General features: G+C 41.5%; 1 protein-coding gene across 1 annotated transcript in view; it reads right to left on the reverse strand.

Moving 5' to 3' along the window:
* Window positions 1-17,514, reverse strand: part of BAZ2A (bromodomain adjacent to zinc finger domain 2A) — a 218,841-nt gene that overhangs the window by 20,034 nt on the left and 181,293 nt on the right. Inside the window, exon 29 of the mRNA XM_053705512.1 lies at window positions 11,704-11,847. Coding sequence (XP_053561487.1) covers window positions 11,704-11,847 — 144 coding nt within the window. The remainder of the gene's footprint in view (window positions 1-11,703; window positions 11,848-17,514) is intronic.

Below are 17,514 nucleotides of genomic sequence, written 5' to 3' on the forward strand. Positions count from 1 at the left end.
CAATGGATTTTAGTTACTGGTGCTAAAATCATATTCCTCTTAGCAGAAATCTTAATCACTTTCTGCTGCAGAGTAAATAGTACAAGCCAGCACTATTTTAAAATAAAAAACTCTTGATAGAAGAAATAAAAAACTACAACTAACACCACATACTCTTTACCACCCCCGTGGAGATGCTACTAGTTAGAGCGGCAAACAGAATGACTGGGGGGGCGGAGCCTGAGGGGAGCTATATGGACAGCTCTGCTGTGTGCTCTCTTTGCCACTTCCTGTAGGGATTGAGAATATCCCACAAGTAAGGATGAAGCCATGGACCGGATACACCAATGTAGGAGAAATTGGGTTCAGTGTCCCTTTAAAGTTTGACTTTGCTGTGCCTCTAAGGATTGCAAAATTACCTGAGGAAAACAAACCTGAATAGGCCTCCTCAACTTAACTTTAAAGCAGAAGGAGAGGACTGCACCATTCACGTAGTGTTAAAATGGCTAGTCAAAATATATTTATATTGGGGGAACTTCTGGGGGCGGCCATGATAGGTTACAGGTTTGTTTGCTGCTCCAGACATTGAAGTGAGATTAAAAGAAGATTATTTTTAAATGCATCATCAGATGATTATTTATATAGCATATTGGGCAGATGATTAAGACCTTTAGATTGAGAAGTTCGCCGTCAGCTGCAGTCTTCCAGAGACAGCTGGAGGCCCCTGCTTCCTAATTGACCTCTACCAGGTAGCCCTTGCGGTCCTGTCATTATGTAGCAGTGCTTCTTGTCTGTCACTGCAGATTCTATCTTTAAGATTTATTTTACTTTGTGTGCCCGCCTAACATTTTCAATAGAAGATCAATATGAAGAGTGCTATCAGCATCTTGGAGGAGCTGCATTGTTTACTTGCAGCTCAACATGCTGCTTTTGAAGAAACACTGCATATGGCATCATTTAAACACAGTGACATCTATATTCCCCAGCAAACTATCCAACTTGGTGATTTGAGGTCCCTGTCAGTTATGAGGAGGACCCAGCGTTTGATATTATGGAGTCTGCAGTATGGGATAAGGAGACTGGTTGAATGCACAGAAAGTGATGTTGAAAGTTACGCTCTTTTACTTTGGATTGGTGGAAGTGATATCGCTGTGACTCAACCAGTCTTTATATTAAGCCATGGGGCTAAGAAATATACAGGAATTTAAACTTTTTCCCAAGGCAATAGAGAAACATGATAGCAAACAAAGTACTCATTAGCCTTGTTGCTTCCAAACGTTCTATATTACACAGACTTACTGCAATTAAAATGGGACCCTGGCGTGTTTATGCTGGACATATTAGGGAACTACTGGTCTCTACTAGAAACCAGAGTGGGGTAATTGTGTAGTACATTCCATCATGCACTTAAGTTCCTCATATTTCTTTTTGAGGATTACTAAGTGTCTTTTTACACAATTCCAGTTTTATATATTTTCTAGGATGTGTAACTACTTGGCTAATTGTGTACTTGAGCATTTTAAGCTGCTATATTTGCTTTATGTTATAGTATAGGATATGTTCATTTTAAGGCAAGGGGGATTTAGTTATCTCTTATGTGTTGAATCGCTGTTTAAAACTTTTCCTAGAAGACAGATCTCTCAAAGTGCTAATCCCTGCCTATTAGTCATCTAGCTCTTGTGTTTTTACTGATAGCACAAAAAATATTTTACATTTACTAATCTTAAAGTGATGCTTAGATTTACATACGTTTTATTTCCTTGTAAATGTGACCAGACTGAGAATATATGCCAAGGTACTCAATATAGGCTATTCTTCATTTATATAATGTTGATTACATTCATAAATTCTACTAGTTTCAAAGCCTTTTGCAGGCTGAGCACTTAATCATGGTTAGCTTGCCAGTAGAGAGATGATTTATAATGCAAGAAGGTCTCTATCTTATTTCTCAGTCTGTTCAACAATTGCAAGTCTTATTTTTCCCCGATATTTATACTGCAGACTCAACTCTATATTCCATCCCTTTTAATCTAAAGAAACTCTCTATGCTAATACTATAGGTTTTATGTTTGGTATTTTATAGTATTCGTCCGACAGATCATAAGGCAGGAGCTAGTGCTATTTCTAACTCATTTTACCCTATTGAGATGGTTTTTTTGTGTGTTTTTTTTAGACATTGCACTTAATTCTACATTCCTAGACTTAGCTAGATGCCATGTTTGTACAGTGCAATTAATATGACAGAGCAACTACCTTATTTTATACCCAGGGTTATGATAGACTGAGGTTCATTCTTTATTAGAAGACATCTGATGACCTTAACTCTCCATATACTTTAAACACTGGAGCCTGCTTATGGTTCATAATAAATTACTTATTTAATACTGCTCATGGAGATTCTATCCCTTTCATATTCCCCTATACCTTCTATGTTATCTTTTTTTTGGTCAATAGTGGCCACCAGCTTTCATAAGCCCATTTGTTATTTTGAAGGTCTATATATATATATATATTCTTATGCAATATATAACAACTGTGCTTTATTTTGCTACATATATAAATACATAGGAAATCAAATTTCAGGGATACCTTAACCCCTTAATGACCACAGCACTTTTCCATTTTCTGTCCGTTTGGGACCAAGGCTATTTTTACATTTTTGCGGTGTTTGTGTTTAGCTGTAATTTTCCTCTTACTCATTTACTGTACCCACACATATTATATACTGTTTTTCTCGCCATTAAATGGACTTTCTCAAGATATCATTATTTTCATCATATCTTATAATTTACTATAATTTTTTTTATAAAATGAGGAAAAAATGGAAAAAACACACTTTTTCTAACTTTGACCCCCAAAATCTGTTACACATCTACAACCACCAAAAAACACCCATGCTAAATAGTTTCTAAATTTTGTCCTGAGTTTAGAAATACCCAATGTTTACATGTTCTTTGCAAGTTATAGGGCCATAAATACAAGTAGCACTTTGCTATTCCCAAACCACTTTTTTTTCAAAATTAGCGCTAGTTACATTGGAACACTGATATCTTTCAGGAATCCCTGAATATCCATTGACATGTATATATTTTTTTTTCGAAGACATCCCAAAGTATTGATCTAGGCCCATTTTGGTATATTTCATGCCACTATTTCAACGCCAAATGCGATCAAATAAAAAAAATTGTTCACTTTTTCACAATTTTTTTCCCAAACTTTAGGTTTCTCACTGAATTTATTTGCAAACAACTTGTGCAATTGTGGCACAAATGGTTGTAAATGATTCTCTGGGATACCCTTTGTTCATAAATAGCAGACATATATGGCTTTGGCATTTTTTTATGGTAATTAGAAGGCCGCAAAATGCCACTGCGCACCACACGTGTATTATGCCCAGCAGTGGAGGGGAGCATGTAGGGAGCTTCTAGGGTTAATTTTAGCTTTAGTTTAGTGTAGTAGACAACCCCAAGAATTGATCTAGGCCCATCTTGGTATATGCCATGCTACCATTTCACCGCCAAATGCGATCAAATAAAAAAAAAATCGTTCACTTTTTCACAATTTTAGGTTTCTCACTGAAATTATTTACAAACAGCTTGTGCAAATATGGCACAAATGGTTGTAAATGCTTCACTGGGATCCCCTTTGTTCAGAAATAGACATATATGGCTTTGGCGTTGCTTTTTGGTAATTAGAATGCCATGAAATGCCTCTGCGCATCACACGTGTATTATGTCTAGCAGTGAAGGGGTTAATTAGGTAGCTTGTAGGGAGCTTGCAGGGTTAATTTTAGCTTTAGTGTAGAGATCTGCCTCCCACCTGACACATCACACCCCCTGATCCCTCCCAAACAGTGCTCTTCCCTCCTCCACCCCACAATTGTCCCCGCCATCTTAAGTACTGACAAAGTCTGCCAGTACTAAAATAAAAGGTATTTTTAAAAAATATATATTTTTTTAGCATATTTACATATGCTGATGCGTAGGATTCCCCCCTTAGCCCCCAACCTCCCTGATCCCCCCAAACAGCTCTCTAACCCTCCCCCTCTACCTTACTGGGAGCCATCTTGGGTACTGGCAGCTGTCTGCCAGTACCCAGTTTCTGCAAAAAAATGTTTTTCTATTTTTTTTAATTTTTTTTATCTGTAGTGTAGCTTCCCCCACAAAGAACAACCCCCTCCACCTCCCAGATCACTTCGATTTTGTAATTTTTTTTCATTTTACTCAACTTTTATTTTCCCTTTTTTTCTGTAGTGTAGCCGTTCCCACCCGCATCCACCACGTGCACGCGCCCTCCCCCTCGTGCACGTGCGCGCCTCTGTGCGCGTCCCCGGTGATCCTGCCCCCCTCTACGTCATATGGCCCATCGATGTTCGCCCACCCGCCTCCCACGTAAGCTCCCACCCACCAACGATATCGGCCATCGATGTCCGGTGCAGAGAGGGGCAGAGAGGGCCACAGAGTGGCTGTCTCTGCATCGGATGGCCAAGGGGGGTTATTGCAGGATGCCTCGATATCGAGGCATCACTGCAATAACTGGAAAGCAGCTGGAAGCGATCAGGATCGCTTCCAGCTGCTTTCCAGACCAAGGACGTACGCCATACGTCCTCGGTCATTAACTGTATTTTTTTTGAGGACGTATGGCGTACGTCCTTGGTCGTTAAGGGGTTAAAGGGACACTGAACCCAATTTTTTTTTCTTTCGTGATTCAGAAAGAGCATGATATTTTGAGCAACTTTCTAATTTACTCCTATTATCATTTTTTTCTTCATTCTCTTGGTATCTTTATTTGAAAAGCAATAATGTAAGTTTAGATGCCAGCCTATTTTTGGTGAACAACCTGGGGTGTTCTTGCTGATTGGTGTATAAATTCATATACCAATAAAAAAGTGCTGTCCAGAGTACTGAACCAAAAAACAACAACAACAACAAAACAAAAAAAACCCAGAATTTATGCTTACCTGATAAATTACTTTCTCCAACGGTGTGTCCGGTCCACGGTTTCATCCTTACTTGTGGGATATTCTCCTCCCCTACAGGGAATGGCAAGGAGAGCACACAGCAAGAGCTGTCCATATAGCTCCCCCTCTGGCTCCGCCCCCCAGTCATTCGACCGACGGTTAGGAGAAAAAGGAGAAACTATAGGGTGCCGTGGTGACTGTAGTGTATAAAGAAAAAGAGAAATTTTTCAAACCTGATTAAAAAACCAGGGCGGGCCGTGGACCGGACACACCGTTGGAGAAAGTAATTTATCAGGTAAGCATAAATTCTGTTTTCTCCAACATTGGTGTGTCCGGTCCACGGTTTCATCCTTACTTGTGGGAACCAATACCAAAGCTTTAGGACACGGATGAAGGGAGGGAGCAAATCAGGTTACCTAAACGGAAGGCACCACGGCTTGCAAAACCTTTCTCCCAAAAACAGCCTCCGAAGAAGCAAAAGTATCGAATTTGTAAAATTTGGCAAAAGTGTGCAGAGAAAGCCAAGTCGCTGCCTTACATATCTGATCAACAGAAGCCTCGATCTTGAAAGCCCAGGTGGAAGCCACAGCTCTAGTGGAGTGAGCTGTGACTCGTTCAGGAGGCTGCTGTCCAGCAGTCTCATAAGCCAATCGGATAATGCTTTTCAGCCAGAAAGAAAGAGAGGTAGCCGTAGCTTTTTGTCCTCTCCTCTTACCAGAGTAAACGACAAACAAAGATGAGGTTTGTCTAAAATCCTTAGTTGCTTCTAAATAGAACTTTAAAGCACGAACTACATCTAAATTGTGTAACAAACGTTCCTTCTTTGAAACTGGATTCGGACACAGAGAAGGAACAACTATTTCCTGGTTAATATTCCTGTTGGAAACAACCTTCGGAAGAAAACCAGGCTTAGTACGCAAAACGACCTTATCTGAATGGAACACCAGATAGGGTGTATGACACTGCAAAGCAGATAATTCCGAAACTTTTCTTGCAGAAGAAATAGCAACCAAAAACAGAACTTTCCAAGATAGTAACTTGATATCTATGGAAAGTAAGGGTTCAAACGGAACCCCTTGAAGAACTGAAAGAACTAAATTTAGACTCCAAGGAGGAGTCAAGGGTTTGTAAAAAGGCTTGATTCTGACCAAAGCCTGTACAAAAGCACAGCTGCCAGTCGTTTGTGTAACAAGACAGATAAAGCAGAAATCTGTCCTTTTAGAGAACTCGCTGACAATCCCTTATCCAAACCTTCTTGGAGAAAGGAGAGGATCTTAGGAATTTTAATCTTACTCCAGGAGAATCCCTTGGATTCACACCAACAGATATATCTTTTCCATATTTTATGGTAAATCTTTCTAGTCACAGGTTTTCTGGCTTGGACCAGAGTATCTATCACTGAATCTGAAAACCCACGCTTGGATAAAATCAAGCGTTCAATTTCCAAGCAGTCAGCTGCAGAGAAACTAGATTTGGATGTTCGAATGGACCTTGTACTAGAAGATCCTGTCTCAAAGGTAGCTTCCATGGTGGAGCCGATGACATATTCACCAGGTCTGCATACCAAGTCCTGCACGGCCACGCAGGAGCTATCAGAATCACTGAGGCCTTCTCCTGTTTGATCCTGGCTACAAGCCTGGGAAGGAGAGGGAACGGTGGAAACGCATAAGCTAGGTTGAACGACCAAGGCGCCACTAATGCATCCACTAAAATCGCCTTGGGATCCCTGGATCTGGACCCGTAGCAGGGAACCTTGAAGTTCTGATGGGACGCCATCAGATCCATATCTGGAATGCCCCATAATTGAGTCAACTGGGTAAACACCTCCGGGTGGAGTTCCCACTCCCCCGGATGGAAAGTCTGGCGATTCAGATAATCCGCCTCCCAGTTGTCTACTCCTGGGATGTGGATTGCAGATAGGTGGCAGGAGTGATCCTCCGCCCAACTGATGATTTTGGATACCTCTCTCATCGCCAAGGAACTCCTTGTTTCCCCCTGATGGTTGATGTAAGCTACAGTCGTCATGTTGTCTGACTGGAATCTTATGAATCCGGCCTTCGCTAGTTGAGGCCAAGCCCGGAGAGCATTGAATATCGCTCTCAGTTCCAGGATGTTGATCGGGAGAAGAGACTCTTCCCGAGACCATAAACCCTGAGCTTTCAGGGAATCCCAGACCGCGCCCCAGCCTAATAGACTGGCGTCGGTCGTGACAATGACCCACTCTGGTCTGTTAGAATCTTTGGAGACAAGTCTGTATAGTCCCCATTCCACTGCTTCAGCATGCACAGTTGTAATGGTCTTAGATGAATTCGAGCAAAAGGAACTATGTCCATTGCTGCAACCATCAACCCTACTACTACCATGCACTGAGCTATGGAAGGCTGCAGAATAGAGAGAAGAACTTGACAAGCGTTTAGAAGCTTTGACTTTCTGACCTCTGTCAAGAAGATCTTCATTTCTAAAGAATCTATTATTGTTCCCAAAAAGGGAACTCTTGTCGACGGAGACAGGGAACTCTTTTCTACGTTCACCTTCCACCCGTGAGATCTGAGAAAGGCTAGAACAATGTCTGTATGAGCCTTTGCCTTGGAAAGAGACGACGCTTGAATTAGAATGTCGTCCAGATAAGGTGCCACTGCAATGCCCCTTGGTCTTAGAACCGCTAGAAGGGACCCGAGCACTTTTGTGAAAATTCTGGGAGCAGTGGCTAGTCCGAATGGGAGAGCCACGAACTGATAATGTTTGTCCAGAAAGGCGAACCTTAGGAACTGATGATGATCTTTGTGGATAGGAATATGTAGATACGCATCCTTTAAATCCACGGTAGTCATATATTGACCCTCCTGGATTGTAGGTAAAATTGTTCGAATGGTTTCCATTTTGAACGATGGAACTCTGAGAAATTTGTTTAGAATTTTTAAATCCAGAATTGGTCTGAAAGTTCCCTCTTTTTTGGGAACTACAAACAGATTTGAGTAAAACCCCTGACCTTGTTCCACAGTTGGAACTGGGTGTATCACTCCCATCTTTAACAGGTCTTCTACACAATGTAAGAATGCCTGTCTCTTTATTTGGTTTGAAGATAAGTTAGACATGTGGAACCTTCCCCTTGGGGGTAGTTCCTTGAATTCTAGAAGATAACCCTGAGAGACTATTTCTAGTGCCCAGGGATCCTGAACATCTCTTGCCCAAGCCTGAGCAAAGAGAGAGAGTCTGCCCCCTACTAGATCCGGTCCCGGATCGGGGGCTACCCCTTCATGCTGTTTTGGTAGCAGCAGCAGGCTTCTTGGCCTGTTTCCAAGCTGGTTTAGTCTGGGAAGCGTTACCCTCTTGTCTAGAGGCTGCAGAGTTGGAAGCCGGTCCGTTCCTGAAATTGCGAAAGGAACGAAAATTGGACTTATTCTTAGCCTTGAAAGGCCTATCTTGTGGGAGGGTATGGCCCTTTCCCCCAGTGATGTCTGAAATAATTTCTTTCAATTCTGGCCCAAAAAGGGTCTTACCTTTGAAAGGGATATTAAGCAATTTTGTCTTGGAAGATACATCCGCCGACCAAGACTTTAGCCAGAGCGCTCTGCGCGCCACAATTGCAAACCCTGAATTTTTCACCGCTAATCTCGCTAACTGCAAAGCGGCGTCTAAAATAAAGGAATTAGTTAACTTAAGTGCGTGAATTCTGTCCATGACCTCCTCATACGGAGTCTCCCTACTGAGCGACTTTTCCAGTTCCTCGAACCAGAACCACGCCGCTGTAGTGACAGGAATAATGCATGAAATAGGTTGAAGGAGGTAACCTTGCTGTACAAAAATCTTTTTAAGCAAACCCTCCAATTTTTTATCCATAGGATCTTTGAAAGCACAATTGTCCTCAATGGGAATGGTCGTGCGTTTGGCTAGTGTAGAAACAGCCCCCTCGACCTTAGGGACTGTTTGCCATGTTTCCTTCCTGTGGTCGACCATAGGGAACAATTTCTTAAATATAGGAGGAGGGACAAAAGGTATGCCTGGCTTCTCCCACTCCTTATTCACTATGTCCGCCACCCTTTTAGGTATCGGAAAGGCATCAGGGTGCACCGGGACCTCTAGGAACTTGTCCATCTTGCACAATTTTTCTGGGATGACCAGATTGTCACAATCATCCAGAGTAGATAGCACCTCCTTAAGTAATGCGCGGAGATGCTCTAATTTAAATTTAAATGTCACAACATCAGGTTCTGCCTGCTGAGAAATTCTTCCTGTATCAGAAATTTCTCCATCTGACAAACCCTCCCTCACTGCCACTTCAGACTGGTGTGAGGGTATGACAGAAAAATTATCATCAGCGCCCTCCTGCTCTACAGTGTTTAAAACTGAGCAATCGCGCTTTCTCTGAAATGCTGGCATTTTGGATAAAATATTAGCTATGGAGTTATCCATTACTGCCGTCAATTGTTGCATAGTAACAAGCATTGGCGCGCTAGAAGTACTAGGGGTCGCCTGCGCGGGCATAACTGGTATAGACACAGAAGGAGAAGATGTAATACTATCCCTACTTCCTTCATCTGAGGAATCATCCTGGGCAACCTTACTATTTGTGACAGTACTGTCCTTACTGTGTTTGGACGCCATGGCACAATTATCACATATATTTGAAGGGGGAACCACATTGGCTTCCATACATACAGAACATGATCTATCTGAAGGTACAGACATGTTAAACAGGCTTAAACTGGTTAATAAAGCACAAAAACCGTTTTAAAACAAAACCGTTACTGTCTCTTTAAATGTTAAACAGGGCACACTTTATTACTGAATATGTGAAAAACTATGAAGGAATTATCCAATCTTTACCAAATTCACCACAGTGTCTTAATGCATTCAAAGTATTGCACCCCAATTCTCAAGCTGTTAACCCTTAAAATGTGGAAACCGGAGCCGTTTGCAATTTTAACCCCACTACAGTCCCAGCCACAGCCTTTGTTGCGACTTCACCTATCCCAGGGGGGTATACGATACCAATTCAAGCCTTCTAGGAACGTTTTCAGTGGATACCAGACCCTCACACATGCAGCTGCATGCACTGCACTCAAAAGAAACTGCGCAATAATGGCGCGAAAATGAGGCTCTGCCTACTACAGTGAAAGGCCCTTCCTGACTGGGAAGGTGTCTTAACTAGTGCCTGGCGATAAAAACGTTCCCCAAACAATAAAAGTGTGAAAACTACTTCAAACTTTAAAAAACAACTTAAATAAACAATCGATTTAGCCCTTAAGAGTGTCCACCAGTTAATAGCCCATAATAAGCCCTTTATTCTTTCTGAGTCTAAGAAAATGGCTTACCGATCCCCATGAGGGAAAATGACAGCCTTCCAGCATTACACAGTCTTGTTAGAAAAATGGCTAGTCATACCTTGAGCAGAAAAGTCTGTAAACTGTTCCCCCCAACTGAAGTTCTCTCAGCTCAACAGTCCTGCGTGGGAACAGCAACTGATTTTAGTTACTGCTGCTAAAATCATACTCCTCTTTTAAACAGAACTCTTCATCTCTTTCTGTTTCAGAGTAAATAGTACATACCAGTACTATTTCAAAATAAACTCTTGATAGAAGAAATAAAAAACTACAACTAACACCACAAACTCCTCACCATCCCCGTGGAGATGCTACTTGTTCAGAGCGGCAAGGAGAATGACTGGGGGCGGAGCCAGAGGGGGAGCTATATGGACAGCTCTTGCTGTGTGCTCTCCTTGCCATTCCCTGTAGGGGAGGAGAATATCCCACAAGTAAGGATGAAACCGTGGACCGGACACACCAATGTTGGAGAAAACAAACTTAAATGCCTTTTTTCAAATAAAGATAGCAAGAGAACGAAGAAAAATTGATAATAGGAGTAAATTAGAAAGTTGCTTAAAATTGCATGCTCTATCGGAATCATGAAAGAAAAAAAATGGGTTCAGTGTCCTTTTAAGATTTCCTTCACAAACGCATTGAATATTTTGAGAAAAACAGATTTATATTTAGGATAGTAATTAAATCTATTTGAAAATAGTGGGTATATACTTTGGGGCACTATTGAGCATCTCCCCCTCCTAATAATACCCCTATCCCTTTTAGCTTAATTTCAGGTTTAGCACAGACCCAGTAAGGACATATTTGTAAAGAGAAATAATTATTCATGAACAGAAATCTGGGGAAAGGTCCATGTATTAGATACTCAGAGGTACAATAGAAGATCTTTTTGGATACATTAACAATATAAAGAAATATATTTATTTTGTATAATGCTCTTGGAAAAGATCCCTGAAACTGAGAAAGAAACACAAACGGTCAAGATGCATGAGAATATTTTTCTCCACAAGAATCCTTTTTGTCCTTTGTTGAGCTGCAGGTAAACCTTTAAACAACTCTCCTTTTCAGTTCTATTATTAAATGTGCTTCATTCACTTGGGGTCCTTTGATGAAGGAGCAGCAATGCACTACTGGGAGCTAGCTAAGCACTTTTAGTAAGCCAATGACAGGCATCCAAACAACCAATCAGCATAAAGCTCCCAGTAGTGCACTGCTGCTCCTGAGCCTACCTAGTTATGCTTTTCCGCAAAAGATGCCAAAGGAACAAAGCAAATTATATAATAGAAGTTAATTCTAATTGTAAAGTTGTTTAAAATTGCATGCTCTATCTTAACCATGAAAGAAAAATTTTGGGTTTTAGGTCCCTTTAATTTCCTTCCTGTATTATCAGATGCTTACAACTATAAATGCACATTTCAGTGAGACGGACATCAAGAAACTTACTTGCCATTCAGCAACTTCTGCCTCATTGTAGAGAAGTCCATGGGGTTCTTTATTATTTTCCTATAGCCTGGCACAAGTCTTGGGTTAACAGGCTCTAAGAAGGGCCATGCTTCATCATGTGATTCCATCTCCATTAGGATAATCCTAGATATCCAAAGGGGGGAAAAAAAAAGGTATAATTTAGTGAATAAACATTTTATGCAGAAAACTTGTTATATAGATTCTTTGTATATAAAAATGCAAAATCACACAAGTTTGCAGTCCGCTTTCATTATTAATAATGCCCTCATTTTCTGTAATTTAAAGGGACAGTAAACAGTTTTTTTATATAAAAACATAAATTATGACTTACCAAATAATTTCCTTTCCTTCTGTATGGGAAGAGTCCACAGCTGCATTCCTTACTTGTGGGAAATACTGAACCTGGCCCCCAGGAGGAGGCAAAGACACCCCAGCCAAAGGCTTAAATAACTCCCCCACTTCCACATAACCCAGTCATTCTACCGAGGGAACCAGGAACAGTAGGAGAGACATCAGGGTGAAAAGGTGCCAGAAGAATTTAAATTTAGGGCCGCCCAATGGAGAACAGACGGGAGCTGTGGACTCTTCCAATACAGAAGGAAAAGAAATTATCTGGTAAGTCATAATTTATGTTTTCCTTCTAAATATGGGAAGAGTCCACAGCTGCATTCCTTACTTGTGGGAAACCTATACCCAAGCCTAGAGTACACGGAATGCTAACGGGAGGGCACCACAGCCTGCAAAAACTCTCTCCCGAAGGCTGATTCAGCAGAGGCAAAAACATCAAACTTGAAAAATTCGGAAAAAGGATGCAAGAAAGACCAGGTAGCTGCCTTACAAATCTGATCCATAGCGGCCTCATTTTTGAAGGCCCAAGAGGAAACCACTGCTCTCGTAGAAAGAGCCGTAATCCTAAGAGGAGGCTTATGTCCCGCTGAATCTATGCTAAACGGATGACACTCCTCAGCCAAAAAGATAAGGAAGGACCCCTATGCTTCCTGTAAAGGAGAACAAACAGTGAAAGAAGTTCGTCTAAATTCCATTGTGGCCTGAAGATAGAACTTAAAGGCACAAACCACATCAAGAATTACGTTATAAACGTTCCTTCAACGAAGACGGATTAGGACATAAGAAATGAACCACAATCTCTTGATTGATTTTGCTAAATGACACAACCTTAGGATGAAAACCTAACTTGGTTCGTAGAACAGCCTTATCAGCATGGAAAGCCAGATAAGGAGGGATGCATTGCAAGGCAGCAATCACAGATACTCTGTGCGCAGAAGCAATAGCCAGTAGAAAAGGAACCTTCCAAGACAACAATTTACTGTCTACTTCATGCATATGCTCTACGGAGCCTTTTGTAAAACTTTAAGAACAATATTTAAACTCCAAAGAGGAGCCTTAGATCTAAACACAGGTCTGATCCTAGCAGAGCCTTAACAAAAGACTGCACATCTGGAGGCTCAGCGAACCTCTTGTGCAGTAACACAGACAGGGCAGAAAACTGTCCCCTCAGGGGACTTGCAGAGAAGCCCTTCTCCAGTTCATCCTGGAGAACAGAATAAGTAGATCCTCCACAACTTATGATAGCAACCAGCTTACGAGCTTGAATGAGAGTAAAAATAATAATTCTCTCAGAAAACCCTCTCTTGGCTAGGACTAAGCGGTCAATCTCCACGCAGACATCCTCAGATAATCTAGACATTGATAAACAAAGAAACCTTGGTCAGCAGACCCTTGCGACAAGGTAACTTCCGAGAACCATATCCTTTGCGGCCAAGATGACGCCTGCTTGATTCGAGCCACTACACTAGGAAGTAGTGGTAACGGCCAGAAAGATAAATTAGATTGAACCTCCAAGGCACCGCTAATGCATCTGTTAGCTCTGCCTGAGGATCCCTGTACCTCGACCCATATCTGGGTAGCTTGGTATTAAGACTTCATAAGATCCTCCTCTTGCTAATCTCAGCAAACACCCGGGATGGAGAGACCATTCCGCCGGATGAAAGGATTGTCTGCTGAGGAAAACCGCTTCCCAGTTGTCCACACCCAGAATGTGGATCGCTGACAGTGAACAAACGTGGATCTCAGCCCACTCCAGAATCTGAGATACTTCCCTCATAGCTAGGAAGCTTCTCGTTCCTCCTGATGGTAGATGTAAGCCACCAAGGTAATATTGTCTGATTAGAATCTGATAAACTGGGACAAACCCAGGAGAAGCCAAGCCTTCAAAGAATTGTATATTGCCTGAAAATCCAAAATGAGATTGGGAGGGAGCTTTCCTCCTTAGTCCAAAGGCCCTGTGCCTCCCTGGCACCCCAAACAGCTCCCCATCCTGACAGACTTGCAACCATAGTCACAATCACCCAGGATGGTCTTAAGATGGACGTCCCTCAGGACAAGTGATCCGGACAAAAATACCAAGAAAGCAGTTCTCTCGATTGAATGTCCAGTGAAATCTGTTGAGACAGATCCGATGATCGCCGTTCCACTGCTTCAGCATGCGCAGTTGCAACAGTCTGAGGTGAAACCTGGCAAAGGAATGATGGATCCATGCTGGACACCATGAGACCAATCACCTCCATACACCACATCTTGGGCATTTTATCCCATACGTCACTAGCTCATGGACTCTTGCCATTTACATGAAAGAAAAAGGAAATTTATGCTTACCTGATAAATTTATTTCTTTTACGATAGGACGAGTCCACGGATTTCATCCTTCCTTATGGGATTATGCCTCCTGGTCAGCAGGAGGAGGCACAGAGCACCACAGCAGAGCTGTATATATAGCTCCTCCCTTCCCTCCCACTCCAGTCATTCGACCAAAGTTAGGAAGAGAAAGGAAAAGCCAAAGGTGCAGAGGTGACTGAAGTTTAACAAAAAATAAATACCTGTCTTAGAAATGACAGGGTGGGCCGTGGACTCGTCATATCGTAAAAGAAATAACTTTTGATAAAGGCGCATGAGTGAGCGCCGAAACGCATAATTGAGGATAATTACTTGTGGATGCCATTGGTAAACAGTGCACTGTACCCATCTTATCATCATTCTGAACAAAGGATACGATTTCAAAGTACCCCCTTCACTCCGTTTTTCAAGAGTCCCATACTGAAGAGCCAATCCTGGTTGTTGGAGCATTCAGGTGATCAGGGATTGAACGTGCTGACGCTGCGTAGACGCCAAAGCCCGGTGCTCAGAATCTACCAAGAGCAGAGAAAGAAAGGTCCGCAGCTGCACGGCAGAAGAAAAAATTTGACAACAAACGGAGGTCCGGTAAGAAGAGAAGTGGGGGTTATCATACTAACTTCAGTCTAAGACTCTTTTATTTGAAAAAACTGATAATATTGAACACAATTTTTTCCAGTTAACGTTTTTTTGGAAGGAGATCTATCAAATATTTGGAAGGGATTCTAATATATATATACTTATCTATATTTTTATCTGGACAGATTTGGTCGATCATATTATGTGTTCTCTTATTTGAACTTTTATATCTAACTTTTATTATCGATGTGTGGCCACACATACACGTTCTCCTAATTAGTAATCTAACTTGTTCATATTGTGCTTTGTGTTTATTGTTATACTTATCTCACTATATGCACCTAATCTATGCACTTTATATTTAGCACGCACATTCCAACTTATAAGGAATTCCTTACACATAGTATTGCACCATACTGAATATTATTGCAATCCTAAAACCAGCCAAGCACGGCACTTTCACAACACTAATACTTTATTGTTAGTTATATATTTTTAATTTTGTACCTTTTATGTTAATACATTTTTAAATTTATCATAGTTTAATATATACTTTTATTCTTGTACCTAGCTTTTTTTAGCGCTCCTCTTTACCTTTTACTACAGTAAAAGAAATAACTTTATCAGGTAAGCATGAATTTCCTTTTCTTTTACAAGATATGACGAGTCCACGGGTGTCATCCTTACTTATGGGATACAATACCAAAGCTATAGGACACTGATGAAAAGGAGGGACAAGACAGGAACCTAAACGAAAGGCACCACTGCTTGAAGAACCTTTCTCGCAAAAACAGCCTCGGACGAGGCAAAAGTATCAAATTTGGAAAATTTGGAAAAAGTGTGAAGAGACGACCAAGTTGCAGCCTTGCAAATCTGTTCAACAGAAGCATAATTTTTAAATGCCCATGAGGAAGCCAGAGCCCTAGTATAATGAGACTTAATTCTTTCAGGAGGCTGCTGTCCAGCAGTTTCATATGCAAAACGAATGATACTCTTCAGCCAAAAAGAAAGAGGTAGCCGTAGCTTTCTGGCCCCTACGTTTTTTAGAAAAAACAACAAATAATGAAGATGATTGACGAAATTCTTTAGTCGCCTGCAAATAAAACTTCAGGGCACGGACCACGTCCAAGTTATGTAACAGACGCTCCTTCTTAGGAGGAGGATTAGGACACAAGGAAGGAACAACACTTTCCTGATTAATATTCTTATTAGAAAAAAACCTTAGGAAGGAAACCAGGTTTGGTACGTAACACCACCTTATCAGAATGGAAAATAAGATAAGGAGAATCACATTGTAAAGCTGAAAGCTCAGAAACTCTGCGAGCAGAAGAAATAGCAACCAAAAATAAAACCTTCCAAGAAAACAACTTAAAGGATTACTGTTTTTTACTTTTTTCGTTACTCAATAGTCCCATATTTTGTATAATTATCATCTATTAAAAGCTACTAACCTATATTTTGTATAAAACGAAGCTTACAAACCTTATATTTTAACTAAATATTACCCGGCCATGACGTCACCTTTCCCAGCCCATCGTTTTCGGCATAGTGTGTATATGAAATGATTGACCAATAACATTTCGCTCCTATGCATATCATTACCAGCATAACCCTTCCTAATAAGCCTGCGTGTCAATTCAGCTAAATCGCGCATGCGCATTTGTAATTGTAGAAGCCGAAGTTACCCACATCTCTGTTAGTTTTACGCTTGCGCATTGGAGGGAAAATCTATTGAATCGGTTATCCACACTTTCTACGTATTAGATAACATTGACACGTCTTATATCTAGCTAAATATTGTACGGCTGTTTACAATTAAAAAGAACTAAAGCAGTAACTTTTTTGTTCAGTTTATATGTAAACAAGCTGTCACTAAGCACCCACACTATACTACACTGTTCTACCCCGTATACCGACGCCCCCGGAGCCCCCCGCAACTAAATAAAGTTACTAACCCCTAAACCGCCGCTCCTAGACCCCGCCGCAACTCTTATAAATGTATTAACCCCTAAACCGCCGCTCCCGGAGCCCACCGTCCGGAGCCAATCGGATTGAACTTGAATCTGATTGGCTGATTCAGTCAGCCAATCAGATTTTTCTACCTTAATTCCGATTGGCTGATAGAATCCTATCAGCCAATCGGAATTCGAGTGACGCCATCTTGGATGACGTCTCTTAAAGGTACCGTCATTCGTCGTTAGTCGTCGGGAAGAAGAGGATGGATCCGCGTAGGCTCCTCTGAAGATGGATGAAGATTGAAGACGCCGCCTGGATTTAGACTTCTATCGGATGGAAGATTTCTTCAGCGCCCCTTGGATGATGACTTCTGCCGCTCCGGATCTCCTCTTCGGTTCCATCGGTGGTCGGCTGGCTGAACACGACTCAAGGTAGGATGATCTTCAGGGGGGTATAGTGTTAGGTTTATTTAAGGGGGGTTTGGGTTAGATTAGGGGTATGTGGGTGGTGGGTTTTAATGTTGGTGGGGGCTGTATTTTTCTTTTACAGGCAAAAGAGCAGTTT

Source organism: Bombina bombina, chromosome 3, assembly GCF_027579735.1.
Source record: "Bombina bombina isolate aBomBom1 chromosome 3, aBomBom1.pri, whole genome shotgun sequence".
In the NCBI taxonomy this organism is placed as follows: Eukaryota; Metazoa; Chordata; class Amphibia; order Anura; family Bombinatoridae; genus Bombina; species Bombina bombina.